This window comes from Rhamphochromis sp. 'chilingali' (assembly GCF_963969265.1).
Source record: "Rhamphochromis sp. 'chilingali' genome assembly, chromosome: 22".
Classification (NCBI taxonomy): domain Eukaryota; kingdom Metazoa; phylum Chordata; class Actinopteri; order Cichliformes; family Cichlidae; genus Rhamphochromis; species Rhamphochromis sp. 'chilingali'.
Genome location: NC_137950.1, coordinates 16,697,411 through 16,724,705, shown reverse-complemented (window position 1 = coordinate 16,724,705; position 27,295 = coordinate 16,697,411). Strand labels below are relative to the sequence as shown.

General features: G+C 38.9%; 1 protein-coding gene across 1 annotated transcript in view; it reads right to left on the bottom strand.

Annotated features, from left to right (window-relative positions):
• The window catches only part of LOC308390715 (protocadherin-15-like), a 240,722-nt gene that overhangs the window by 103,558 nt on the left and 109,869 nt on the right, over positions 1-27,295 (bottom strand). The window contains exons 17-20 of the mRNA XM_080872975.1: positions 21,676-21,808; positions 21,398-21,477; positions 17,213-17,306; positions 6,464-6,592 (exon numbers count right to left, since the gene is read on the bottom strand). Of these exons, the coding sequence (XP_080729101.1) occupies positions 6,464-6,592; positions 17,213-17,306; positions 21,398-21,477; positions 21,676-21,808 (436 nt within the window). The remainder of the gene's footprint in view (positions 1-6,463; positions 6,593-17,212; positions 17,307-21,397; positions 21,478-21,675; positions 21,809-27,295) is intronic.

Genomic DNA, 27,295 nt, shown 5'->3' with positions numbered 1-27,295 from the left:
TTTATGTGTTAAACTGAACAATGTTGAGCATTATTGTGAATGATTTGAATGAAGTTTGACTTTGACTTTATATCCACTTTAAAAGTACAGCTGGGTTGACAGCAATTATTGTGTGAAACCAGCAAATGGTTCTTGGGTTACAAAACCCCCCCAAACAGTGCAAGGCTGAAGGCAAATGTGTAAACCTTCCCTTTTTTAAAAGCTTAAAGACTTGCTAGAATAAAACAACCTGTAAAAAGCTAGAATTACAATTGAATAGTATTTAGTAATGATCTCTGAAAAAAATAGCCACTAAATCAAACAACAAACAGGGGCCATACATCTTTACTTAATGAGAGGAAAATCCTTATGTAAAGGCTTTAATTGCAATATTGTCAACATTGTCAGTTGAATAACTTTATCTAACCCCCATTACTCAAATCATATTTACCTTCTACCTCATTTGCTGTACTCCAGTCACTACTTGCTAATGCAGTGACCCATTTTTGTCTGTTTCCCCAATTTTGGATCATTAAAGTTTCATCGCATCTCACACAGCGACTATTAGAATTAATGAAAATTAGACTCCATCTTGTCAGTGTTATGAAGACTCAAAGAAAAACGAAGTCCTCTTGATGTGATTCGTATTCAGTGATTCATTACTATCTGGGGGTAAAACTGCTAGAAACTTAATAGAGCATCCACATATTGGATGATTATCCCATGTTGTTTGAAGAAAGGCATGAAAGAAGTGAGACATGGAAAATAAATGAGAGAGCGAAGGTAAAAAGGCGAGAATGTAGAAAAATGCAATTTTATAGCTTGAAAACGAGGAGACGTGGACAAAGTGTGTGTGCTTATTTTCTTTACTTACTTTTAGTGTGTGCAAATGAAGTAAATTGTTAGTCTTAAACATTTGGGGGAAATGTAGTGGAGAATTAGACAAACGACTAATACCACACAGTCATTTGTTAGCTGTAAAACCCACCAATTAGCTTAGCTTAGCAAAAAAAATGCAAGGATAATGAATGAGCCTGGCGCTATCCAAAAGTGACAAAATGTCTTTACTGTGTACAAGCACGGTTGTAGTGCTTATTAGGTCATTAACGAATGTAAGATTTATGTCACATTATGCCATAAACTAACAGTACTGATAATGATATGTAATGGTTAATCCAGCAGTATACACAAGGCCTTTAATTGAAATCAGCTCAGAAAAATTAGCTTAAATGCTTGAATGGTGTGCTTGATCAATTTCTCACTTGAGAAAAAAATCAGTATACCGTCTTAAATTTAAATTTAAATTCTTAAATGATTAAAAACTAGGTCTGGGTATTGCAAAACTGGCTTAGGCTGTGGTGAATCGTATTGTTAATGTCACGGCTGGCAAGGCAGGCTATGTAGAGGTGCTACCCAAACGCAGGCACTGAGATAGATGCGAAGATTGAGCTTTATTTTGAGGTGAACAGGATGCAGGAGGAACCGAGAAGGGCATACAGAGAAACTAAGAGAAACCTAAACTGAGGAAACTAACAAAACTGACATGAAACTATCATACGGCGGAAACACGGGGAGACTCGGGGAGACAACACAGACGGACCAGCAACAAGCAAAAGGAAACACAGGGCTTATAATACACAACGGCGTAATCAGGGAATAGGAGGCAGGAGAGAAACACAGCTGGGAGAAATCAGAGCTGATGAGACAAGGGGAAGCAAAACCAGACACACTAACATAAGACACAGAACTTCACAAAAAAACAGGAAACTCAACATGCCTGTGTAAAAATAAACTAAAGCAAACTAAAAACATAAATCCAGTTTGCTATTTGCCTAAAACATAACAATACATTTTTTTTTAGATTTAAACAAGTTCTAAAACATTTGTTACTTTTATGACGCCTGTTAATCGCTGTGTCATATTGAGAGTATTTCTAAGTAAGCAGTTGTTGACTACATTAGGATTCTGTACTATAATAAAAAAGTAATTGTTTTTAAATTTATACGACAATGATTAAGAGCATTTAGTGTCCAAAATATTTTTGCTTCCATAAGAGTAAAATGGCAGTGGCATTAGATACTGACAGAATTGAAAATTGTTATACTTTTTATAATGGGTTAAACCCCTGTTTTTTTCTATTAAGTTAATCTGGCCAAAGCATCTTGGACATTGGCAAAGTGGTACCAGTCTTCTCCATCTGAAATGTATTTCCAAATAATTCTAAAAAGAGAATTTTTTGTCAAGATTTTGTATACTCAGAGTCCTTGAGTGTTCTTGGAGACAAAGTTAGAGAAGCAAGGCTGAGTTGTGGGGTTTTTTTGGAGGGGAGGGGGTTCACACAGGACAAAGGATGTTGAACATTGAGCAGATAGACAGTAGGAGATGCAGAAGGTTTGTGTGAGAGAGGAGGATGCTAGGGGATAGGGGGAGATGGAGGCAGAAGATCTGCTGTGGCGACCAGGTGAAAGAAGAAGAAGAAGAAGGGCCCCTGACTGTCGCTATGTATTTTTGCATAAATTTGAAATGTAAAAAAAAAAAAACAAACCGTTTGAGCTGTAATGATGTAAATCATTGGGGCTAACTGACAACATTTCCCCTAAAACTCACCTTTAAGTACAGTACAGTAAAGTTGTCACAACATTTTACACGCTGGATTGAATCATTTACATTGATTAATCACCTGATGTTAAACATGACTGCAGTTCCCAGAGTTGGTTGCTGCAGAAGGTTTGCGTATCCAAAATGAGCGTGACTTTCCACTCTGCTTTTATTCTGCCTCTTCTTTTGCTCTCTGTCCTCGTGTCTTATCCCTCCCTTGATGTCTTTCTCACAGTTATCTAAGCGTAATTACATTGCCAGACAGTTAAAAGCCACGACCACAATAGAATTAATGTCTCAGCTACCTTATGCAGGAAGCTTTTCAACAGAGACCGACTCCAGAAAAAAAAACACACCTTAAAGCCTGAAATATGAACTCTTATCTCTACATTCACAAGTTCTGCCTGTCATGTTCAGGTGCACAGGCTTCTTTTCTTTCAGTTCCCCCCCTTTTGTGTGTTTTTTTTTAATCCCATTCTCACCTCCGCCTCTAACTTAATTCCTAAAAGAAGTACCTGCAACTGAAACTCGATTACTGAGATATTATTAATCTGTCTCTGAGTGCATTTCTTTTATTTCAGGTATAATAACAGCATGTAGGTCTTTTCTAAGTAGGTTAGTTACTATACAGACAAGCCCTTGCTAGTCGTCTCATTACTACAATGTATTCTAGTGAGCTTTTGTGGAGTTGCTTCTTTTTCTGTTGTTTCTCGTCAGCTTTTTTGGCTATGAGGTGCCATATTAAACCAGAACTGATAGTTTTAAGGAGGTGTACACAGTCTAAAGGGATATCGATAATGTGTGGCCTACTTCCTAAAAGTTTACCCCTAAATGATGTTTTTCTTACCAATCAATTTAAAACAATTTACAATAAATGGCCGAGCCAGTTTCTGTGCGACACATTTCCACTGACAGTACACAGAAAGTTATCAGTCACACAGCGACAGGTAATCATGTAATGAACAGCCAACAGTGTAGCAGGTCATTTCACTGATGTATTCCCCTCTCTCAGGCTGAAGAGCTGAGAAAGACCTCCCAGGATGACTGCCTAACCCTGCAGTTGATGGATAGACCGAACTGGTAAACTGATTAAGAGTTGATATGATGCATCTCACTATGAGGCTGTGTCTAACATTATGCGTTGCTGATAGAGCTGGAATATCAGACAATAAGCACTCAGGAAGGTGGTACTTTATTCTTCAAATCTACATCTCTTCTTATGTTTGTAGACAACTTGGCAAACATCTATTCCTGGTACTGGTACCGACAACTACATTCCTGGCATAGTGATGTCTCTATTTTGAATTGGGGAGGCACAGTGGTTAGTACTGTTACATCATAGCAGGGAGTTTCATACCTCCTTGCCTTGCTTTCAGGCTGGCTCCATGCTCCTTGCAACCCCAAGTAGGACAGGAATATTAAGAAAATGGATGGATAGATATGTTTAACTGTGGACCATGCAAAGTAAATTTGGGGAATTCAAGAAATGAAAATATGGTGCTAGAAGGAGTATAACAGACCTGCTTTAAAACAGCCTGCTTTAAAAGTGTGAGGTATTTGCTTCCATTTGCAACTATATAATGAAAATTCAGTTCATGTTGGGGCTTTTTAAAACAGCAACAAACTGAATTCACTCAATCTGTCCTTTTTCTAAGCAATTATTTAACCATATGTGTTAAATTCATGACAAACAGTTTAAGAACGAGGCTCTTAGCTCTGGCATCCCACATTTTATTCCCTACTGTGGTTCTCCCACTTCTTCCTGCCATCCAAGCATTTTCACATCTTCCCCTGTTCCCATTTACCTACTAGAATCAGCAAACCAAGGTCAGGTCTATTCATTCTTCCGGAAATCTTTTTAATGCTTACAGCTACGAACCCTGGTTTGGAATGTGGCCCAGAGTCGTGCCTTGATCAGCCCACTGAGGGATCACATAGTCTGTTTTGGTTTGGAATAGATCCAAGGGTCCTTGAAAGGGAGGAAGTTCAGGATTGGAATTCTTTCAAGTGCCCTCTCCACAGATTAGGGTGGGTTTTTGGATGCTGAATTTGGAACATGGCCAAAGATCTGAGTGAAAGTAAAAATCTGGAATGCTTGGAATGAGATATCCTCTTCGGGCATAAGGGTTGGAATTGTGCCCGATGGTCCAAATAAGAAACACTATTGAAGTTTTTAAGTTTGGAACTTGTTAAAGTATGACTTGTTCAAAGTCCCGGATAAGGGTGTACAAGGGCCATGTATTTATCTCAGGAGAAGTCCTTGTGTTGAAGCAAAGAAGCGTGATTAACATTTAGAACCTGGCAAAGTGTCAGGCTGATCAAAGACCCCCTGACATCGCTGTATAAAGCTTATGAATTAAGCTTGGAGCAAATCTAAGCAAGCATGCAACCAAGTGAGCATCTTTAAAGATCAGAGCCTATCAAAGTGTCAGATTTACCCATGGCCCCTGTCTAGGGAATACATAAGTCCATTATTAGGTCTGGAACAAGTCCAGGAGTCTTTCTGCTAAGTGGAGACCAGAGTGCTGATACAGGTGAAAGCAAAGCTCGTCCTTTAAACCCAACTATTTATTTTCCTTTTTATTGTTGTTGAAGTTGTTGTTTTTGTAGATTTTCCACAGATTTAGAGATAATTTTCATGCCACTGCTTTAACACAAACACAGGAAAAATAAAGGGAATGTAACCAAGAATTCTCATCCAAGTTGAGTTCCAATAAAGAAACAAAAGAAATCCCAAACAAAAGAAAAACATAACCATTGTACTTTATTGGGACATGTTTAGTCTCAGTTTTATTTTTTCTTGTTGCAAAAGAAAGAAAGAAAATAAATACTGCAAGTTGGTTGAAACTTCATAAAGGTCTTAGTGCCATCGTTGGTGCTTTTACCTGATGGTTTGTGCATTTTTTTAAACAGGGAATATTTGGATTTACACACAGTTTGTATTCGTTCCCTATTTTCTGTAAGGTTTTGTGTACAGTAACAATCCTAATAGACACTACTCCACACACTTGCACCACAGGACATGCACGTATTTCCTTGTATTCCCTTCCACCTGCAATATGCACTCAAAGTCCTATGAGCATAATAACAATCCTAATTACAAAGCTACCACAGTTTAAGAAGTTACATTAGTGGTCTTTGGTCCCTGTTGTGAAAGATTATAAGAGCTAAATTCAATTAGAGCCTCTGTGAATCCGTGTGCGCGTGCATGTACTTATGCTGAGGGGACAATAATCTGTTTACACAGTCATATTGTGGGATCCTTCCGTCTTTCTGGGGACAAAAAAGCCAGCCTGCATGATGCAAATTAACACATTTTAAGATGAAACATGTGACAAACAGAAAGGTCAATGAATCTGCAGTTATAACTGAAGAAATGAGACGAAACATGGTTTAGATTCAGATATGATGATTTGTGTCACAATAACACGAGAGCTATGCAACCAGTTCAAACACACTGGTGTGAACCACTAGAGAAATAACAGAAAAAAGTAATCTTGCTGTACCGCTGTGTTTGGGTTTTTAATTGAGCATGAGAATCAGTGTTTCTGATAGATTGAGATAAAGTCCCATCTAAACTGTCTGTTTGTTCATGACTCATCATTATAATAAAGGATTAGTGTAAGGAAATAAACTAAAAAGGTTGAACAAATGCACAGGCAGGAACGAGTGGAAAATGAACACATTAGCATGCAAACTTGCTGTAATTATACCTGTTCACACACTACAAATATTAATTGCAGTGAGTGCTTAAATGTATTCAAAAACATGTAGTGAACAGTGATGTGGGAATGTGAGAGAAATAAGGTTGGTCATGCAGGCTGCTTCTCTCCAAATGATTTAGAGTGTGTTGTGTGCAGCTCTGTGTGTGTGTGTCTAATCTTACCTTAACCTGTCCAACGTAGGCGTGTTTCTGCTCCTCAATGACAGTGAGGTTCACTGGCAGGGAAGTATCGAACAGCGGGTCGTTGTCATTAACGTCAGTCACCACAATGCTCACCGTCGCTGTAGACGTCTACACACACACACACACACAAACGACTGTAAGTGTTTAGTTCAAAGACTCTAATTATTGTACAAACCGTTATTTTTTTAAATGATGATTATCAGAAACTAAAACTGAATCACGACATTTCAAAGACTGTGTTTTTTTTAACCATCTTATTCTATGTGTCCCTTTTGCTAACATCGTCTTATATAATTAACTAAAGAGTTGCAATCAGGCCCTGGCTGCCATATCCCTTTGTGCTAGTAAGAACTGTTCACTCTATAAATAGATTTAAAAACTGCTCACTGTTGGTCCACTTGTTCTCTCTCTCTCGATGTAAAAGGTCTGTTTGTTTTAACCCTTTACACCCTGGAAGTATTGCTGTGTGACATTTATGGTGAAAATAGGTAGCAGCCACTTCCTATCTAACACATTGCCAGTACTGTGTTGGACCTCCTTTTGCATTCAAAACTGCCTTAATTCTTCATGGTATAGATTCAACAAGATGCTGGAAACATGCCTCAGAGACTCAGTTGCTGCACAGCCAATCTCCCATTCCACCACATTACACCAGCCACTGGCTATTTGAACACAGTGAACTCATTTTCATGTTCAAGATGAGATCATTTGAGCTTTGTGACATAATGTGCTGTCCTGCTGGAAGCAGACATCAGAAGATTGGACACTTACTGGGACGGACATGGTCAGCAACGATTCTCATGGCCTTTAAATGATGCTCAGTTGGTAGTAAGGGGTCTAAAGTGTGTCAAGACAATATCACCTACACCATTACACCATCAGCACAGCTTGAACTATTGCTGTCATGCTGTTTATGCCAAAGTTGAACCGTCTGAATGGCTCAGCAGAAACTGAGAATCATGAGACATGGCAATGTTTTTCCGGGGCGATCGTGGCTCAAGCCTTGTAATCGGAAGGTTGCCGGTTCGAGCCCCGGTTCCGACAGTCTCGATCGTTGTGTCTTTGGGCAAGACACTTGACCCGTTGCCTACTGGTGGTGGTCAGAGGGCCCGGTGGCGCCAGTGTCCGGCAGCCTCGCCGACTACAAGAAGGTCAACACAGTCAGTGTTCAGCCCACTGCATCTCTTGCAGACGAGCTTAACAACTTCTATGCTCGTTTTGACGCAGACAACAGAGAGCAGATCCTCTACCCTCAGGAGGACAGTGAGGCTGCAACTCTAACTCTGAAAACAGAAGCTGTGAGATGGACCTTTAAAAAGGTAAATCCTCACAAAGCTCCAGGACCAGACGGCATCCCAGGCCGGCTACTCAGAGTATGTGCAGACGAGCTGGCAGAGGTGTTCACCAACATCTTCAACCTCTCCCTGAGGCAGTCAGTGGTCCCCACGTCCCTCAAAGCATCCACCATCATTCCCGTTCCCAAAAAATCAGTGGCCTCCTGTCTGAATGACTACCGTCCTGTTGCACTGACATCCGTCATCATGAAGTGCCTGGAGCGGCTGGTCAAAGGTCATATCTGCTCCTCCCTCCCTGACACACTGGACCCTCTTCAGTTTGCCTATCAGACAAACAGAGCCACAGAGGATGCCATCGCCCTGGCAACGCACACCACCCTCACTCACCTGGAGAAAGGGAATACATATGCAAGGATGCTCTTCATCGACTACAGCTCGGGATTTAACACCATCATCCCCTCAAAATTGCCACGAAGCTCGTCGACCTTGGGGTGGGAACACCGATCTGCAGATGGATTCTAAACTTCCTCACAAACAGGCCCCAGGTGGTGAGAGTTGGTAAGCACACCTCCTCATCACTCATCCTAAACACAGGCACGCCACAGGGTTGTGTGCTTAGCCCCCTCCTATATTCCCTGTTCACACACGACTGTGTTGCTAAACAAGAGTCCAACATCATCATCAAGTTTGCGGATGACACAACCATCATAGGCCTCATCACAGACAACGATGAGACGGCCTATAGAGAGGAGGTGATGGCGCTGTACGAGTGGTGCCTGGAAAATAACCTGACTCTCAACATCAGCAAAACTAGAGAGATGATAGTGGACTACCGGGAACGACCAGTCAGAGAACACCAGCCCATCCACATCAACGGTGTCAAGGTCGAAAGGGTCAGCAGCTTCAAGTTCCTTGGAGTCAACATCACTGAGGACTTCTCCTGGACCCTTCACACAGACACTGCTATCGGGAAAGCTCGCCAGCGGCTTTACTTCCTGAGGAGGCTGAGGAAGTTTAGCACGAATGCCAACATCACCTCAAATTTTTACAGGTGTGCAATTGAGAGCTTGCTGACGAGCTGCATCACAGTTTGGTACGGAAGCTGCTCTGCCAGCAGCCGTAAATCACTACAGAGGGTGGTGAAGGCAGCAGAGCACATTCAGGACATTTATCTCCAGCGATGCCTCCGTAAAGCACACAGCATCATCAAGGACCACAGCCACCCAGCACATCAGCTGTTCTCCTTGTTACCATCTGGCAGACGTTACAGGAGCCTGTCTGCTCGGACTACAAGACTTAAAAACAGTTTTTACCACCAAGCCATACGACACCTCAACCACAACACTTAAACACACACAACACAGCACTCAGAAGCTACCCTGCAGCTTCACAAGTACTCTGTTTAATCTGCACTGGTCACTCCACTTTATTGTCATTGATATTTATATTTAAAAGTGCAATATTGTAATTTTCTGCTGCTCATTCCTGTGCAATATCCCATCTGCCCTCCCGTCATATTTCTTTTCAAGATTTTCTTATTTAATCACTAGTGTACATATATTTATATTTATAGATACTGTACATATATATTTAGTCATCTTTTCTCTTTTACCATGTCTCTCTAATATTTTGCTCCTTACTATTTTTCTATTTTCTTTATTATTTTATTTTGTTTTATTATATTTTCTCCTACTGTATCATGCTGCTTAGTGACTGCTGCTCGTCAAACACATTTCATTGCAATGTTGACCCTGTGCTAACTTGCATATGACAAATAAAACTGAAAACTGTCAGTGCGCCCCAGGGTGGCTGTGGCTACAATGTAGCTTGCCATCACCAGTGTGTGAATGTGTGTGTGAATGGGTGGATGACTGGATGTGTAAAGCGCTTTGGGGTCCTTAAGGACTAGTAATGCGCTGTACAAATACAGGCCATTTACCATTTACCATTTAATCCCTTTAAATAATGAGGGTTTGTGCTTTCAGAAGATCACTGTGAATGAGGCAGTGGCATTCAAAACACAGTGTCAGACTTTTCACTTGGCTTGAATATAGGCCAGTCAGTGTTAAATGAATAATTAAGAGTGAAATGTGGGGGCAGACAAGGGTTAAAGAGGGGCTGCTTTCAGACTGAATTCAGGTAAGTGTGGTTTAAAAAACCCCTGCATGCTAATTTAAAAGGGCTTTTGGCCCTGCTATAAAAAACTTGAACTAAGAAAAATAAATAAAATGAATCTGAATGTTTGCCTTTAGATTCTAGGAATGAAAAATGTGTCAGCAAAACAGATGACGGATGGAGTGTGATCTAAACCTGATTGCGAATGAGAGGGAGAAAAGTGTCTAAGATGGTAAATAAAATCAACCGAAACAAACCTGAGGCTTTGATGTATATTTGTACGGGTTTGAAGGGGAAAATGTGTTTTACAGAACATTATAAGCAAATGTAATTTGTCTTAGGCTTTATCAGACTGTGTAACCAAGAAAGAGTCAGAGAGGGAGAGGCCGTAGCTGATTAGTAGGGGTGCAACGATATTCGTATCGATATTGAACCGTTCGATACAGTGCTTTCGGTTCGGTACGCATATGTATCGAACAATACAAATTTTTTAATTTATCTTATCAACTTTCCTTCTGACGATGCTGTCTGTGTTGAGCGCTCAGTGAATCTGCGCTCGACTACTCCGCCTAGGCTGCACTGTCGAGCGCAGATCCACTGAGCGCTCAACACAGACAGCATTGTCAGAAGGAAGAGCGCAGGGCAAGCTAGCGAGACAGAAGTTAAGCTCTCCTTGCAACATGGCAAATTAAACCTCCCCCACCCTCATTCAGATCTGGCGTTTGGAATTATTTTGGTTTTCATGTGACGTATGACCCTGAAGGTAAGCGAGTCATGGACTAAAGTAAAACAGTATGTTGGATGTGCCATGCAATGCTCAATTACATGGGTGGGAGCTAGTGTGTTAGCGCAGTTAGCTCGTTAACGTGTTGGCCGTGTTGTGGCGTTAATGTCATTTCAACGAGATTAACGCTGACAGCACTAGTGGGAACACAACGAATATGACTGCACATTTACTCCGACATCATCCTAGTGCAAAGACAAGTGGAGGCAGACAAAAACAACAAGCAGGCATGCTACAAACTTACCCGAGTCATTTAGACAGCCGTTAGCACATGATTCTCCTTATGGGGACCTGATATGTTTAATAAGCTGCTGAGAATATAGCCCAGAAGAAGCGCATAGTATAGCTTTTATTTTGGAAAGATAATAAACTCTCTTTTCCAAAGATGAGTGATTCCTCAATCAGATACAGGGCTCGCAATATCGCTAGCCCGACGTCCCGGGGCTAGCGATTTTTCCAGTCGGGCTACCAAAATCTATCTCTGCCCTGCCCGTCGGCCTATCGTAGAAGGAAAAATATATGTCAATGCTTTTGCATTCTTTCTGAAATGTAGCTGGGTAATTATGTCATTGGCATCGGTGAGCAACTGTCAATATGTGACATATTGAAATCGCGTTTGAATTTGCGCTTGTTTTTTGCTTTCACTTTGCAATCGCGCGAATTGTGTATAGAGAGCGACAGCACTGATTGGTGAGTGATGATAATTTGTGCACCAATTCCTCTGACATCGTCTTATCAGTCGTTAGCTTACTACGCAAACATGACGAGTGAAATCTCCCGCAGCAAGCTTAAACATGTGAGAGGTTGATCGCGCAGAGAATTGCTGAGCGTATGTGAGTGCAATTCTCAGGATATATATTTTAGTTCTGCTGAGCCAAATAAGACAGGTCAGGGTGAAGAAGTGACAGCCAAAGAAAAGCTTACCACAAAACGGAAAAGTTATGACAAATCAGACTATAAGGCAAAAAGAAAGTGCAGCTTTATGGTTTCATGGACAAAAGAATTTCTGTGGCTGCGATATGACGAGGGTTAGGGTTAAATTTAAAAACTGTACTTTTGAGTTAAAATATATATTTAGAATTTTAATAAATGACAAATTAAAAAGGCATGAACATTTTTTTTTGTATCGAAAAAATATCGAACCGTGACACCAAAGTATCGAACCGAACGGAACCGTGAATTTTGTGTATCGTTGCACCCCTACTGATTAGATGTCACCAATTTCTTAATTTGACTTTCATGAGTGGAAGAAAGAGAGTCATCCAATATTTGACTTTTAAAGAATGGAATTGGGAGGAAGAAGGGCTCACCAGTTTATATCAGTGGGATTAGAAGAACAGAGGCAGTATGTGTGGGCCTGTGTGTGGGGAGAGTGACAATCTCAGAGGTGACAACGGCCTATTGAGGCTGACAGGGAACATTGGTGATGCAAGTGATCTAAGGTTAAAGACTCACACCTGACAAAACTGTTTATCTGCATGGCAGTGTATGTAAAGCAGAGAGAGCTATGACACAATGAAAGGCGGTCTGTGAGCAACACTGTCAAACACACATACGGACACAAAAGAAAGGGATGGAGTAAGGTTCATTTCGCCTTGGCAGCTCTGAGAACATCGCTTTTAAATACCCGCGCACCTCAGAGTTTAGCAATCACCCCACCGGAGAACGCTGCATTTTTAAGGGTTTAGCTATATTATTTTTAGTGGTCCGCCAATGCAATGTCACAGCTGATAACTGACAACACTGCAGTTCTTCGGAATTGCTAAAACACTAAATCACATTCTCCGAGCCAAATGCTCAGTGTGTTGAACCCAGTTATTGAATCAGTCACTCAGCAGAACCTGACTTACACACAATCTGCAGATCTTATTTGTTCCACTTTCAAAATCTTAAACACGCTCGGCGCCTAAGAACATTTTTTTTTGCTGTGTGATGTGCTCGTAATGAACGATGGCAACCAGGCAGAAGTTAAACACAATTAAGCAAAGTTGTTCACACTTGCTGCTAATGATGCAATGAAACCAACATAAGACAGCAGGGTGTACAAGCTGAATACTTGAATTCTCACTAACAATCAAGAGTGCAAGGAAGATGGTGAGAAGAACGAGATCAAGAACTGTTTATTTATCTGAAATTGGAGAAACTGTGGTAGATTAGTGTTCCTGTTTAATGACCAATGAAAGCAGGACGAAGAGTGCAGACTTTAAGCAGGTTTATTTTATGGCGCCAGTAATCAGAAGACTCAGGGCACAGAACAGGTAACTCCCAGCACGACGCTCTCGGTGTTGAAACAGTCCTTCAAAACAACAGCATGAAGTACAGAAGGATGGAGGTGTGAAGGAATCAACAGGGTCAGCATTTCATTTATTGACTGTGTCCTCCAGCACAACAGGATACGCACATGAAGTGAGTATACAGAGAACCCTTAGAGGAAGGATTAAAGATCAGATCAAAGGCTGTCTTCTGGCCCGACCCACAACAAAGACCTGATGCTGACTTGCTGCTGACTTTGATTTTGCAGAAGATACATTTAGTGTATAGTAATGTGCCTTTGCATTCTGAATAGAAAAGCGCTAAATCCCCCACACATTTACAGCAATACTACTTGCCTGTAATAATCAGATGAAAAAGCATTTGCTGCATTATAAACAAAGCTTTGCTGGAGCTACTGTATATGCCTCTGACCTTGTGTTTCCCATGTTTTAATCCAGTGTGTAATGAAAGGTCAAAAGTAGTTTTAGTTTTGGCTACGTGTACAATGTGAAAACACTGATTTTGAGTACAGATATAAAAGTACTTTGAGGAGACTGTTAGATATTGCAGGTAACACATAGATTGATGACTATTTTTATAAGACACAGGAAAGCTTATTGTAATGCTGTCCTCTAGTATGCTGAAAAAATATCAATAAATCAGCTACAATTCACGCATACAGTGCATACATCTGTGTAAATAATCATTCTGTACATTCGATAATTTTTAATCCTACAACTGTTTACAACTTGCATAGTTCCCATTTCTGTATAGCTGTATATCTCAGATTTCTGTAAAGTTATTTATTTCATATTCTGTATAGTTTTTCATATTTATATCCTGTTCATAGCCTGTTCTTTGAATGTTTTATTCAGACTCCTTTTTTAAATCCGCCATCGCTGTTGTTCTAGTTTTTGGTTTTTGTTGCATTTTCTTACTCTATTTTTACATATAAGTAAAACTTGACTGAATGTAGATTGAAAAGGAGTACTGAGTCTTCAATAAATCTGTCTTAGCAACTGAAGAGATTAATGTTGCACATGTATAGGAAAGATTTGCAGAATGTTGCAAGTACAGGCCGACTTATTTTTTTAGCAAGTACAAGTCCATGCTACAGTCTGTAATTTACGTCTGCTGTTAGGTGATTGCAAGGCAACATAAATGCATTATAATATGTCACACATTATTTAGGTTTTTTGGATGTAAACTATGTTGTTGTCATGAAAATAAAATAATATGACACTTTTATAAGGTTTTCTAGGTACATACAGTAAATGCTACAAATGGGTCATTTTAGCACATTAGTAGGCGGTTGCTAGGCAACGTGATGACATTATAATGTGCAATAAAGGTAAGAATCTTCCGGAGCCTGAGATGTACTTGTGTGTACTACAGATCATATAGGAGGCATTTTCACACAGACAGTATGACACCTCGCAAATATTTTACTTGCCCCAAAGTTACATCTGCGCGGAAAAGAAGACGAGATGGTGGATGTGAGAAGAATGAGCACGTTGTTAGTTTCTCGTCTTTTCTAGGGATTTAAAAGTCTGACCTTGTCTGTTCCATACACATAATAATTAAGTCTTCACATTCATTAACGTAGCAGCGCTAATCCAGACAGGATTTATTTACTAATGCAATGACACAGTCCAACGCGGGCCATTTGCTGACAGTTTCTATGGCATCCCACAATGCACACCGTCCTTACAGTAAAGCTGGTTTACTGCACCAACTTGTAGGGTCCTCAGTCTGTGGCAGCATGATGGATTCACTGGCCAAATAGCCAATTAGGCACTTTGTAGCCTGACACTCTCACAACAGGACATTTAATAATATAGGACACAAACGTGTGCGTGTGTATGTGCGCCCATATGAAGACAACCCAAGGCCTTCCAGGTGATTCTGATTAATGGGCCTGTATAAGGCAACTAGACTCCAATCTCCTCTTCTCCTTTTTCCCCATTTCTTTCTTTCCTTGTCTTCCTTTCAGTTTCTCCCTGTAGCTGATATCATTCCCCTCTTGTATACCCTCTCTTTCTCTCTCCATTCACAATCCTATACTCTTTTACTCTCACTCAAAACATAATGGAGTGTCAAGCAGACAAATGTCCAAACTACTTTTATCCATTTTCTGACTTCTGGACCCTTGGGATACAAAGATAATACACTAATTGCCAAGGTCCAGAGAGCAATAGACTAACTACATGGTTGCATGAGCAAGAGTCTGTGTAATATCACTTTAGCACAAATCCACCGTTAGGGCAGCACCAGCACAATGAGTACCTCTCACTCCCACTTGCCGTTTCCCTCCATATTCCATAATAAAAAAGGTCACAGCATTATAATCAGCATTTTCTCCACAGTGGGATCTTAAACTTTACCTTTTGTTTTAATTGATGTGTGTGTGTGTGTACCTGTTTAAACATCTTTGTGAGGACCAAAACCTGGCATGCCACTATACTTTTGAGGACTTGTCGGGACCAAATGCCAGTCCTCATGAATCTGAGGGCATTTTGAGGCTCAAAATGTGGTTTTAGGCTTAGGGATACAGTTAGGTTATGGTTATGGTTAAAGTAAGGGGCTAAGGAAAGCATTTTATCAATTCAATATCAGGTTTCCTTAATAAGACGTAGAACGGCAAGACCATCATGCAGATGGTGATGGTGCAGCTTTCATTTAAAATCATTTTACACAATACCTCCACAGAAACAATGACAGTGTTGCTGAATTGTGTACATGAAAAATGCTGTAAATAGTTAACAAATAAGAAAACAAAGACAAGAAGAAACTGCAAGGTTAATGCCAGGCTTCTGTCTCACGTCTGCACAGCTAAACGTTCGTGGTGTGAAGAAAGTCAGATTATCGGGAACAAAACACACCTTCTATCTATCATCAGAAAAGTATGTGAGGGGGTTTTAGTGAAGCGTTTGAGGTCAATGCAAATGTCAAAAAGAATTCATCTTCTCTCAGCTTGATCATAAAGTCTGACAGTGAAAGAAGGATGTTAAGCGGTAAGGTTTCTAGCACCCAAACATCACCAGTATGTGCAACTAATTGCCTGTGTTGATTACCGTAACTTACATTTAACCTCCTGAGACCCTAACTCTTCCACAGCATGCATTTTTAATTTCTCTTTGATATTTGAGCATATTGGGACCCGATGAATGTAAAAACAAAGAATTACCAGATTATTTTTTTACCTAATTTTTGTTTCTAAGAAAAATGAGGGCGACATATGAGGATATTCATTTTAAATTGTGATAGAACAGTAGCAGTATGTTGTTGTTGTTTTTTACCAGGCTATATGTATACAGTGCTTCTGCTGTAAAGACAGATCAAAAAAAGCATAAATTATGATTCAGTAAAAACGACCTACTTTCTATGAAAAGTGTCGTGCGGAAGGTTCGCAATGCATTAAAATTTCAATCACCATACTTGAACTTGCAACATAGCAGTTCAAATTGAATCCCTCATGCTTCAGGCCTCCTGAGTGTGAAACCAAACTGATGGATAATCTTAAAAGTTGTCAGACAAAGCAAACATAAAACTTGCTAGAAGAGGAACTTAACAGCAAACAGTTAGCATTCTGTTGCCCTCTTTGGTTTCAAGCATATTTTAAGTTGGACTCTGTGTGCTCTTTGCATTCTGTTATGCATTTCAAATACTCACCATCATTGTAAATTGGCTTTCAGTAAGAAAGAAATGAAATGATATTACTGGGACTGTGTGCTTAGAAGGGCTTTTGGATGCCAATGTAACCGAAAAGCACAAAAGCGTTCCACCAACACCAAAACATCAAGTTCTTTGGATGGTGTTACTGAAGAGTATCAGTGTGAAAAACATAGGCAGCGTGTGGACACACCATCGTAGTGTTTGAATCATACTAACAATGTGGTTTAACACACTTGGTATTTATAAAAAGCTATCGGCAGCCAGCTAAAACACATTATTCTGCCTTTCCTGGCATATAGGCCATTTTATTCTATTAACATTTTTTGAGCCTGCAGGCTCAATAAATGTAGACATTCATTTCTTTACAGTCAGTTGCTATAAATAGATTTTAGCTTTTTGTTATTATTACTGTGACTAAATGACAGGTAATTAAAACAATTCTAATAGCCCTCTTTCTCAGATAACACCACATCTGTTGTTTGTGGAGCTTCATTGTGAAGGATGGAGAATTCTCTCCTGGAGCTCCTCACTTCTCCTCTGGGGGTTTTGAGACAACTCGAGTAAAACAACAAGTAAATATCCATATGACACAGAAGAGTTTCTTACTCCTTCTGGGTGTCCGTCTGAGGCTGTCACCACCAGGGTGTAATAATCCAGAGTCTCCCTGTCCAGAGGTTTGTCCAGAACCAAATAGCCTGAACTGGAGAGAGAACAAAACACACAGAGTTCGTGTTAACCCTTCAGGCAAAAGAACAGGAAAAATAAAAAGATGATGAAAGACTGTGCAAACCATGGTGAAACTGCATACTGTAGTTTAGTAAAAAAAAAAAAGAGTTAAAAAAAAAGTTTAAATTCAAAAAGTCTTGATTGACTTTTTACTTTAACCCTAGTGATATATATACATGTAACTGCATTAAAACTTTAACTCCCACAAGTGTATTTTTTCTGTGAATATGGGTATTTAAGTAATGCAGAGTGTGCCTCCTACTCACTTAACTGGTCAAGGGTGATGACTTGACCTGTTTTGTTATCATGAATTAACACAAAACTAGAAAGGTGAAAGACCAGCATCTTGAATTTTTATGTCTGAGTAAAAATGATCAGATCATCTGTTTCTGTGCAACTTGTCTAAATATTCTGATCAATCAAAACCAGGAAAATGTTTGATTTTAGCCTTGGTTTACTTTTTTTTAATTTTCCAGTAACGATTTAGATAATGACTGAAGTGTTTTTAATTTGAACCTCTTAAATGTGTTAGAAACCATCTGAACTGTCGTGTGTATCAGGATGTGTGCATGTGCTGATGCACGGGAAAAGTTGTGTGTCTGTGTGCGCAGAAGAGTTGCCCACAGAGAAAAAGATGTAGAGCTTTTTTTCTAATAAAAAGCAGTCCATGTTTAAATGTGTAGGTTCGCTCACACACAGTCTAGTTTTTTCATATGAACAACGCATTTTCTTCAGAAATCTCCAGTGTACATAAATTCCATAAAGACCTCGCATACACTTCAAACCTAAAGCCTAGATATGTTTTAAAATTTATTATTATTATCAGTAGTATCAGTAATAGTATTATTAAAAGTAAAAATAGGACGGCAACCTCCTTGCAACCAACTATTTGCCAGACTTTGAGCAACCCTCGATCTCTGGTTTAATGTGATTTTCTGTGTAGACAGCAACAGATTTGCAGTTTTCACCATTTTATCACAGTGAATCACTGCACCAAAGATGCTCTGAATATTGCAACTGCCAGCAAATGCTCTCAGATCTGGTCCCTGTCTTTGAAGCAACTATTTCAAAATGCATGGTTTCCAATCACTGTTTTCCTTGTGTACCTGCATTAGTTGGTGATTGTAAATTGGCCATAGGTTTGATGTCCAGGGTATACCCTGCCTTTTGAGGTAGGGCAAAAAGGCTCCAATCCCCAGTGAAAATGGATGGACAAATCCTAAAATATATATGTAGGAGTGCCTATATCCATCCACAGCTAAAGCACAGAGTGAAAATCAGACTTGTTCTTGATGATTCAGATTTACAAATGAGGCTTTATAAATCAGACAAAATGAACGCGTATGCACATTTCTGCTATACAGAGGGGTTTTTTCTTCATCTGGCTCCTGTTTGGTTATCCTCGTAAAGTGCACTTAAGCTGCACTCCTAAAACCACACAAAACAAATGAAAAGTAAAAAAAAAAATCACTCCCTCCCACGCCACCATATGTTATATGTTATATTATACTTGCACAGTGGAAAAAGAACAACTGGACGCTTCCTCCCATGGAGCCATAATAATGAAAACAGAGCGGAGACACTGAAATATCTGGCATTCATTGGAAGATTTTACCATGTCAGAAACAACCCACCAAATATCCCCAGAATGCAGAAATGAAGTCTTTGCTTAATTTTAATTTGTACTGTGAAAATCTTCTAAGCAATCAGCTCCTTTCCTCACACTTATTTTGTGATTTTAATTCCTCATGTCTCTCTTCCTGGTGATTTCTAATACTAACATTTTGCTCTTCATTTTCCCCTCCATGCCCTCTTCTCTTATCTTCTTTTCCAACCACTCATTCTCACCCCCCCCCCCCCCCCCCCCCCCCAATCTGTATAATTCTGCACCAGCTGGGGTTGTTCTTTCACAATACAACCCTCCAGAAATTTAGACAGGATCTTACCCCCAGCTTCAGAAATGCATTTTTAATGAGAAATAAATGAATTAATACAACAAAAGCCATCAGAGTCTGCGTGTCTTTGAATGTGGTGAATGTGTGCTTGTGTGAGTGTATGTGTGTGTCTTTGCAAGAGCCGTGGTGACGTCCAAGACCTGCATGACCAATTTTTATAAGGAAGCATATTCCCTCATTACATTACTGATTACGAGCAAATTGATTCGTATACAGTTTTATGAATTTGGGTTAATCGGAATACAGACCCACCCACTCCATGACATGCTGGTCAGTCACAGGAGCACGTTCAGTGAGAGACTGAGATTACCGAAAAGCACCACTGAACGACACAGGAAATCATTCCTGCCTGTGGCCATCTCCCTGTACAACGCATCCACTTAACACACTGTTTGCTGCTACAACTACACATGTTTCTTTTCCAAATATTTATTTATAAGTGACTTATGTATGTATGTATGTATGTATATATATGTATATATTGTACTATTCTTAGTTAGCGTATTGTCTGTCTTGTCTTAATGTTGGTTTAAAATGGAGCACTGTAACAAAAAATAATTTCCCCCAGGGATCAATAAAGTATTCTGATTCTGATTCTGATTCTGAGACAAATTCTCAGAGATAGAGATTAGAGTTATATTTAATTAATTTTTTGTTTTAATTCAAAGTTTGCATTAATTAATGTGAAAGTTATAAGCATCAAGGAATATTCCATGAGGCACGGAGTTTAAATAATCTGTTTGTACATGCATTATGTTTTTATATTGGCTGTGTACACTGTGATCTGATGGAATTGACACACAGCCAAGGCCTTTCTGTTCTGGGAATTTAATGCCTCATTTTCACATTTAGGGCAAAGGGGCAAAAAAGAAAAAGAAAATATGTCAGAGTAGTGTGAGGAGGGGAAAAGCTTCTTTTAATTTCAAAAAGTCAAGTCAGTTTATATATGTAGAGCATTTGTGGTGCAGATGTTCAGATGTTGAGTAACGTGGTTTAAAGAAACGCTTGGAGCTGAGTTAGAGTTTTGTGAGTGGATCATATTGCCAGCTGTTGATTAGCTTACAAGCATTTCACTTTTAAAAGAAGTTACAAGGGAAACAATAAATTTTTACTGTGGTACTGTAAATCTGCACTGCTGCTGATTATCTAGACACACCTGTTCAACAAAGGCTTCTGCTTGAGTATCAAAACACCACATGGACAAGCCACAACTGCAGTGTACAGAAATAGAACAGGTAGTATGTGGTTACCTGTCCCAGAAAAACTCTTAAAATGAACAAATATACATTTTATATGAATACATTGGTAGAAATTTGGACTGCATTTGAATATTGGGGCCATGTTTCCCCTCTAATGGATATTATGATTACAGCCTTGATTCACATTTATTTTCTTTGTTTACTTAACTTAAAGTCTTGATGTAAAGAAATAGGTCAAGAAAATCTCGATGATGTGGGTTTTGTATTTACTTCTACGTTACATTCAAAATGTCAAACAAGGTGTGTTAGAAATGTGACCACTAACCATGTTATGTTGACTAGTCAGTAATACTGGTTGTGTGACATTCATAAGATCAAGTGACCCAATCACAGAGGCCGAGAGGCTGGTCTGTGACCATCTGGCAACCACTTTTCACTAGGGAAAATGTGCATTTTCCAACCAGTTAGAAACATTTTCTTGAGATTGCAATGTTACACTTTTTCAAGTTGTACTGCTATTGGTCTGTGAGTTAGTGTTTGTAAAAAAAACAAGAATAACTATATGTAATGTACTAGCAACCAAATCCATTGCGAGAACAACTGCTAAAGGTTAAGGGAACAGACGTTTGACCCTAGGAACCAGTTCTTGTATCAAATCTAGTCAAACAGTGACCATGTGCACGACATCTCCTGAGAAACCTCAATAGTGTGTCTATTGATACAGCTATCATGCACCTACATGCAATACTGACAGCACACTTTGTCACATAATATGACATTTTTGAACATTTATTTTATAATATGCATTCAAATGTTGTCAAAATTAACTTCAGTCAAAGCTAGAACTTTTATTTCTACATAGAGAGTAAAGACCTGAACCCATGCTGAACTGGAATTGTGGGCCTACTTACTTTTGTTGTAGTGCAAAATGTCCCTGGATGTCTCCGCTTTGGATTTTGTAGGTTATGGGGTCCCTCTCCCGATCCACTGCCTTAAAAGTAAACAGAGACAGGCACAAACATAAACATATATGCTTTCTCATTTTAGGTACCGGTATGTAATATACATCAGTCAGTTCTAGTACTTTGGAAAGCACTAATGCACCATGGCATCTGAATGTAAATTAAACACTATCCTAAAAGCCCAATAAGTACTGTGACTGTGTAATAGTTGGTATGACAGCATGTACCTGCAGATTAAGAAGTGTAGCCCCAGTCCTCATAGCTTCACTGATCTCCAAGTTGTATTGTTGCCGCGGAAAACGAGGAGGGCTCTGGTTGTTTGGTGGCAAAACTTCAATGTAGACCGTAGTAATGGATGACCTAAAGGGAGAAAGAGAAAAAGAGAGGGTGAAAAGGCAAAGAAAAGAAAGGGGGTTAGGCGACTAAGACAGACAGCGAGTGTGAAGAGAAGCATCCTATAACGGGAAAAGAAATAGCAGAGGAATGTTAGGAGGGAAAGCTAGAGGATACTAAGGGGAAAGCAGTGTCAGGGAAGGTGAATGGCCCATTATTTAAGTTAAGAGTGGCTGGCCAGTGTTTGTTTCTTTGCACTTCATGCCGAGTTTGATCAATAAGAGCATGAAGTCAACAGTGTAAGTGACAAAGAAACTGGATAGTACTTTAATACAAGGTCTCTAATGCAGTGTTTGAGGTTTCTATTGCGACTTGTTCAAACCCGAGTGAATGTTTCAATGATTCATTTATAAAGAACATGGGTGATGTTACATCAGGAGAAAAGACTTCTTTAATTATAATAAAAGTATTTCTACACTACGCACGCACGCACGCACGCACGCACACACACACACACACACAGAGTTACACAGTGTTCACTGTAGAGGCTGTTTTGTACAATTCTTTATTGTGCCCTTTATTATCAAGTATTATAAAGTATAATATGCTGTGCAGAAGTTTGTCCTTCAGGTATTTTAACCTCTCCTTTAGCTTTAGTCTGCAAGGCTTTCAATGCATATAAACTACTAGCAAATTTACAAAGGCCAAAAAGTGAGTTCTTCTATCCAACAGTTGCAGAATGCATGACTTGTAGGCTTTTGCTCTGGTACTTATTTGTCTCAGTATGTAATACAATAGCATATTGCCTAATTGCTAGTTTGGCACACCTTCAAACAAATCATGAGTAGCTGCTTCAGTTAAATCCAAATATAGCCAGCTGCCTAACATGCTGCTGTTTTTTCCTAACTAGTGCTGCTATGGCTAACGCTAATTCTGAAATGTGCTATGAGAAAAGTACACCAGGTGTTCTTCAACAGAGACCAAGTAGCAACGTCCCCCAAGCAACAGATGGATTCATGTATACTTGGTGCTAGCATCAGTTTAGTGTGGCTAACATTGGCATTTGTTTATTTCTTTCTCCCTGTAGCATGATGTTATAAAAGAAGCAGCCTATTAGGACTAATGTAAATCAGCTATTACATGCATGTTGGCTATAGCTACATGAAAATTTTTATTTCTGGCAGTGCTGATAGACACAACTTCCAGGGTAGAATGCAGAAATGCCTAAAAACCAGCTTTCCACCTGAAGGCTACCAAATGGTGATAGCTATGGTTGTCCTGCAGAAGTCTATCTTCCTGTCTTGACCTCTTTAAACATTTTCCAGTTGATTTTATGGGCTGAGTTACTCATTTTTGTTCATACTGAATAAAAAGATTTACTCTGTTTTGTAAATCTTGTAAAATGTCACAAAATCACAAGTCATTAGTTAATGAGACTCATTCTTCTTGGTCACATCTGTTTCTTTGGCAACTTAGAAGGCAACGGTTGAAATGCTAAACTGGAGGTGTTTTAAAATGAGACTTCAGAAACTAATAGGTGATGTCACAGTAGCTAAAACCATGTATTGACCAGCTGCTTTCTAGCATGCTTGGATCTGATTGGTGACCAGCTCGTCCACTTCACAGTCTGTTTCATGCATGCAAAACATGCAAACAGCAACATAGGCAAAGACACAGACTTTACCTATGAAGACACAGAGTTCACCAAAGTAAACCATGTCTGTAAAAGCACTTAAATTTAGCTAAACATGGGTATTTTAATGAAGCTACCAAAGGGAAAGTGGCTATAGCTAAAGTGTATGCAGAACTCACTTTAACCAACCACAAGCCAAATACAGCAAAGATAAGGTGGGTGTGCAGCAATTTTTACTTAATTATTTGGAGCTCTTTCCACCACCAAACCACTTAATTTTCAGTTTGAGAGAAAATCCTGTAATTTTTCTCAGTTTGAAGAAAATGATAATGTTTGATAATTTTTGCATGAAAATACCACTATTCCACTGAAAGTAATAATAATAATAATAATAATAATTTTAAGTTTGTTTATTCATGCCGTCAGTTAATGCTCTTAGAAAGAAAACCAAAATAGGTGAAAATTTATATCAGCAAAAACTCGGAATTCAAAACCAGGCACGAAAATTGCAGTCTTTGCATCCCTAATGTAAACCAATTCAATTAAACCTAACTAAACTTCAACTAACCCTGCATTAAAAGACATAAAACTATAATATAAGAATCTATATCATTCTACATACCAAAAAAAGCAGATGGAAATGAATTCAATTAAGCCACACATTCAGTAAACAGTATTAAATAAACTAAATGTGGAAATGTGATTAAAATGGATGATGAAATTATAATGCCTGAATAATGTTTTTAAAAGCAAAAATAGAAAAATTTCCCAGAAACAAGTCTAAGAAATGAAAAATGGTGATAAAATGAAGATTTAAGGTCTGACAGCTTTATTTTGTAAAATGTAGTCACACTTTTTTTTTTGCTTAATCAGCATAACACTTATTCCAAATGAACATGTCACTGTAATGACCTAAAATTGACTGCTTATTTATGGCATTATAAACAGCCTGTTGTATTCTTTTGGTATTTCAGTACTCACTGGGATGTGCTACACGATTATAGATAATTTAGTTGATTTTGCAGTGATTCTTAACATATTCAGATCCACAAGAGCTTAGGGAGAATATAGTAATGACTGCAGTGCAGGGACAAAATTCCTTTCTTCTTATATATTACCCATCACCCATAAAATAACAATGTGAGATGTACTTTTCTGTTTTATTTGTATCGTTTTTTCATGGTTTCATTAGAAATTAGTTTACTGTATGTCCAGATTTGCTGAAGACGAATGTAAAGTAGTAGGTGGTTTAAACACTTGCATGAAGCACGATAATGTTTAAACAAGGTGTTATAAGTTTTAGTACATCGACAGCCATCTAATGCAAATAATCAAAGCATCTTATTGCAAACACAGGTCCCAAAACTCATTATATAAAATCACCACGGCTATTTGAAGTCCATTTAAGAATGGATAGTTTTCATCTGCACTGCGTGAGCTAGCACTGACCAAACCATCAGTGCATCAGTAAGCTTTGCGCATTTTATTTTATTAGAATTAATTTCTTATTAGTGTTGTGGCCCACAGCGGCAGACGGAAGATTGTTTGGATTAAATTGCAAAAACAAGTGCCACCACTCTCATAAATTACAGTCTTAAATACTAACCCTACATTAACAGGTTTGAAAAGCTTTATTACACCCATTTCCTGCTTTTAACATCAAGCTCGACCGATCATGAATTTAAGAGAAAAAGAAACTGCAGGGATTTAGCTTGTGTTTCTACTTGGTGAGAGTGCTGAGTTTCAGCAAGGGGAGAAGCGAGAGATTAACTCCACTCAAACTGGATCATCGATTGAAAACGCCAAAGAAACCCGGGTCTAAACAATAGCCCACAAAATCTGTTTACACTCACAACTATAAATAAATAAAGAACTACATGAAGGCTGGAAAATGTAAGCCACCAGAGAGACTGAGAGCCAGCATTTTATTAGCACAATTCAGGCATTATTGATGAAAACCGATTGACTGCAGATGATTCAGACATGGTTTATACTGTAACTGAGACTTATTTCGCCTTCAAGTTTGACATCCTAGAATTCGGTCACAGATATGGTTGTATATGAATGCTTCTCCTTGCAGGCACACAAACACAAAACCACAATCTGTTCTTTTAATCACCTACCTTATGTTCTTTGACACAAATTAAAAGAGAAGGCAGATGCTTAATCTCGAGAACAATGGTCGGCACACAAATTTATAAGCAACTGACCTCGCTTCAGCTTCGAGTCACCATTCAGATCGATGGGAAACACAAATAACCTGTTTAGACTTTTAAAGTTTGGTTGTCCAACAAATCATTATTCAATTAAGTGTCAAGCTATATATTTAATGTTTTTGGCATTAAATGGCAGTTCTAAGCAAAAACCCATGGACTCCTGTTTAACATTTAGGCTACCCTCAACACATTTGTTCACAAGTATGATCAAATTAGCATCAGGTTCCTGTAGACAATGTAGAATGGACTGACTACTTGTTATTTTCAATGCAAGCCAGCAATACAAACCACAAACCTCTCCCTAACCCTTTCCACTGCTCAATGAGAATGTGTGGCACATGAAATGTAATTAAGACTCAAAGTTTTCCAAAGCTTCAATACCCAATGCATTCATGTTTGCACCTATACAGTACCATGATGATGAATTTCAGATCATCAAACTAATTTCAATATTAGAAAAAGACAACCCGAGTAAATACAAAATGTCGTTTTTAAATCATTTTATTTATAAATAGTGACAAATTATGGAAACCTACCTGACCCTTTGTAAAAAAGTAACCCCAAGCTGATAAACAGCTGATAAACAAAGTCATTGACATCTATCATTCTAGAAGGGGATAACCCAAAGGCGTGCCATTATCTACAAACGGAGAAAACTTGGAACAGTGATGAACCTACCTTAAAAATTCCCTCAAATCACATTAACAACCCACTCAGGAGGTCACAAAAGACCCCAGAATGATATCTACAGAACAAACAGGCTGCTTTGCAGATTCAGGCCCTGGAAAACTTGTAATTGATGGAATTGTGAATTCTGCTCTCAAAAATTGAAAGTTTTTGGAGTGCCCTAGTCAATGCCCAGACTTAAATCAGATTGAGATGCTGACCTTAAACAGGCCTTTCATGAAAATCATCCAATGTGGTTGAATTAAAATATTTCGGCAAAGAAGACTGGGCTACAATTCCTGTGATCCAGTGATGCGAGAGACTCATTAGCAGTTATTGCATATGGCTTGATTGTAGTTCCAGTTATTAGGTTAGGCAGGTTTGGATAATCTTTTTTTTTTAATTAATAAAGTGCATTTCATATTTTCTCTGGTTATCTTTGTCTAACATGAAAATTGTTTGATGATCTGAAACTGACGATCTTTTTGGTGTATGTCCTAGTATAGTATTAATCTTGTCTTCAAACGTCTCCATAGAAAAGTTAAGAGCATTAAAAAACATTGCAGCCTGGTAGATATAGTCTTGACCTCCCTTTTCATGCTAACTGCATGGGGCTGAATTTTTAAATGCTTACCTGACTGAATTGCTAAAAGCCAAGGATAATCTTTGACTAAAAGGCAATTAATACTGGTGGTTATAGCTGTTGGCTTTTTTCACCTCAGCTAATTAAAATTACTGAACTGGACCTTTTGATTGTGTATATGGCGTTGGTGCCTTTTGATGTGAATTAATTTATCAGCTAAATGTAAAAAAACCGCATACACATCACATTCAAAGGTCTCTGCTTCAGTTTCAGTGAGTGAATTTTTAGTATTCTTTTTTTCATCTTACTTAGCACTAATTAGCAAATATTGATGTCTGGGTGATGCACATATACAGTCAATGCACCTTGTTAACTAAGCTTGCTAGCTGTAGTTGATAAGTCACATCACTTGTGCT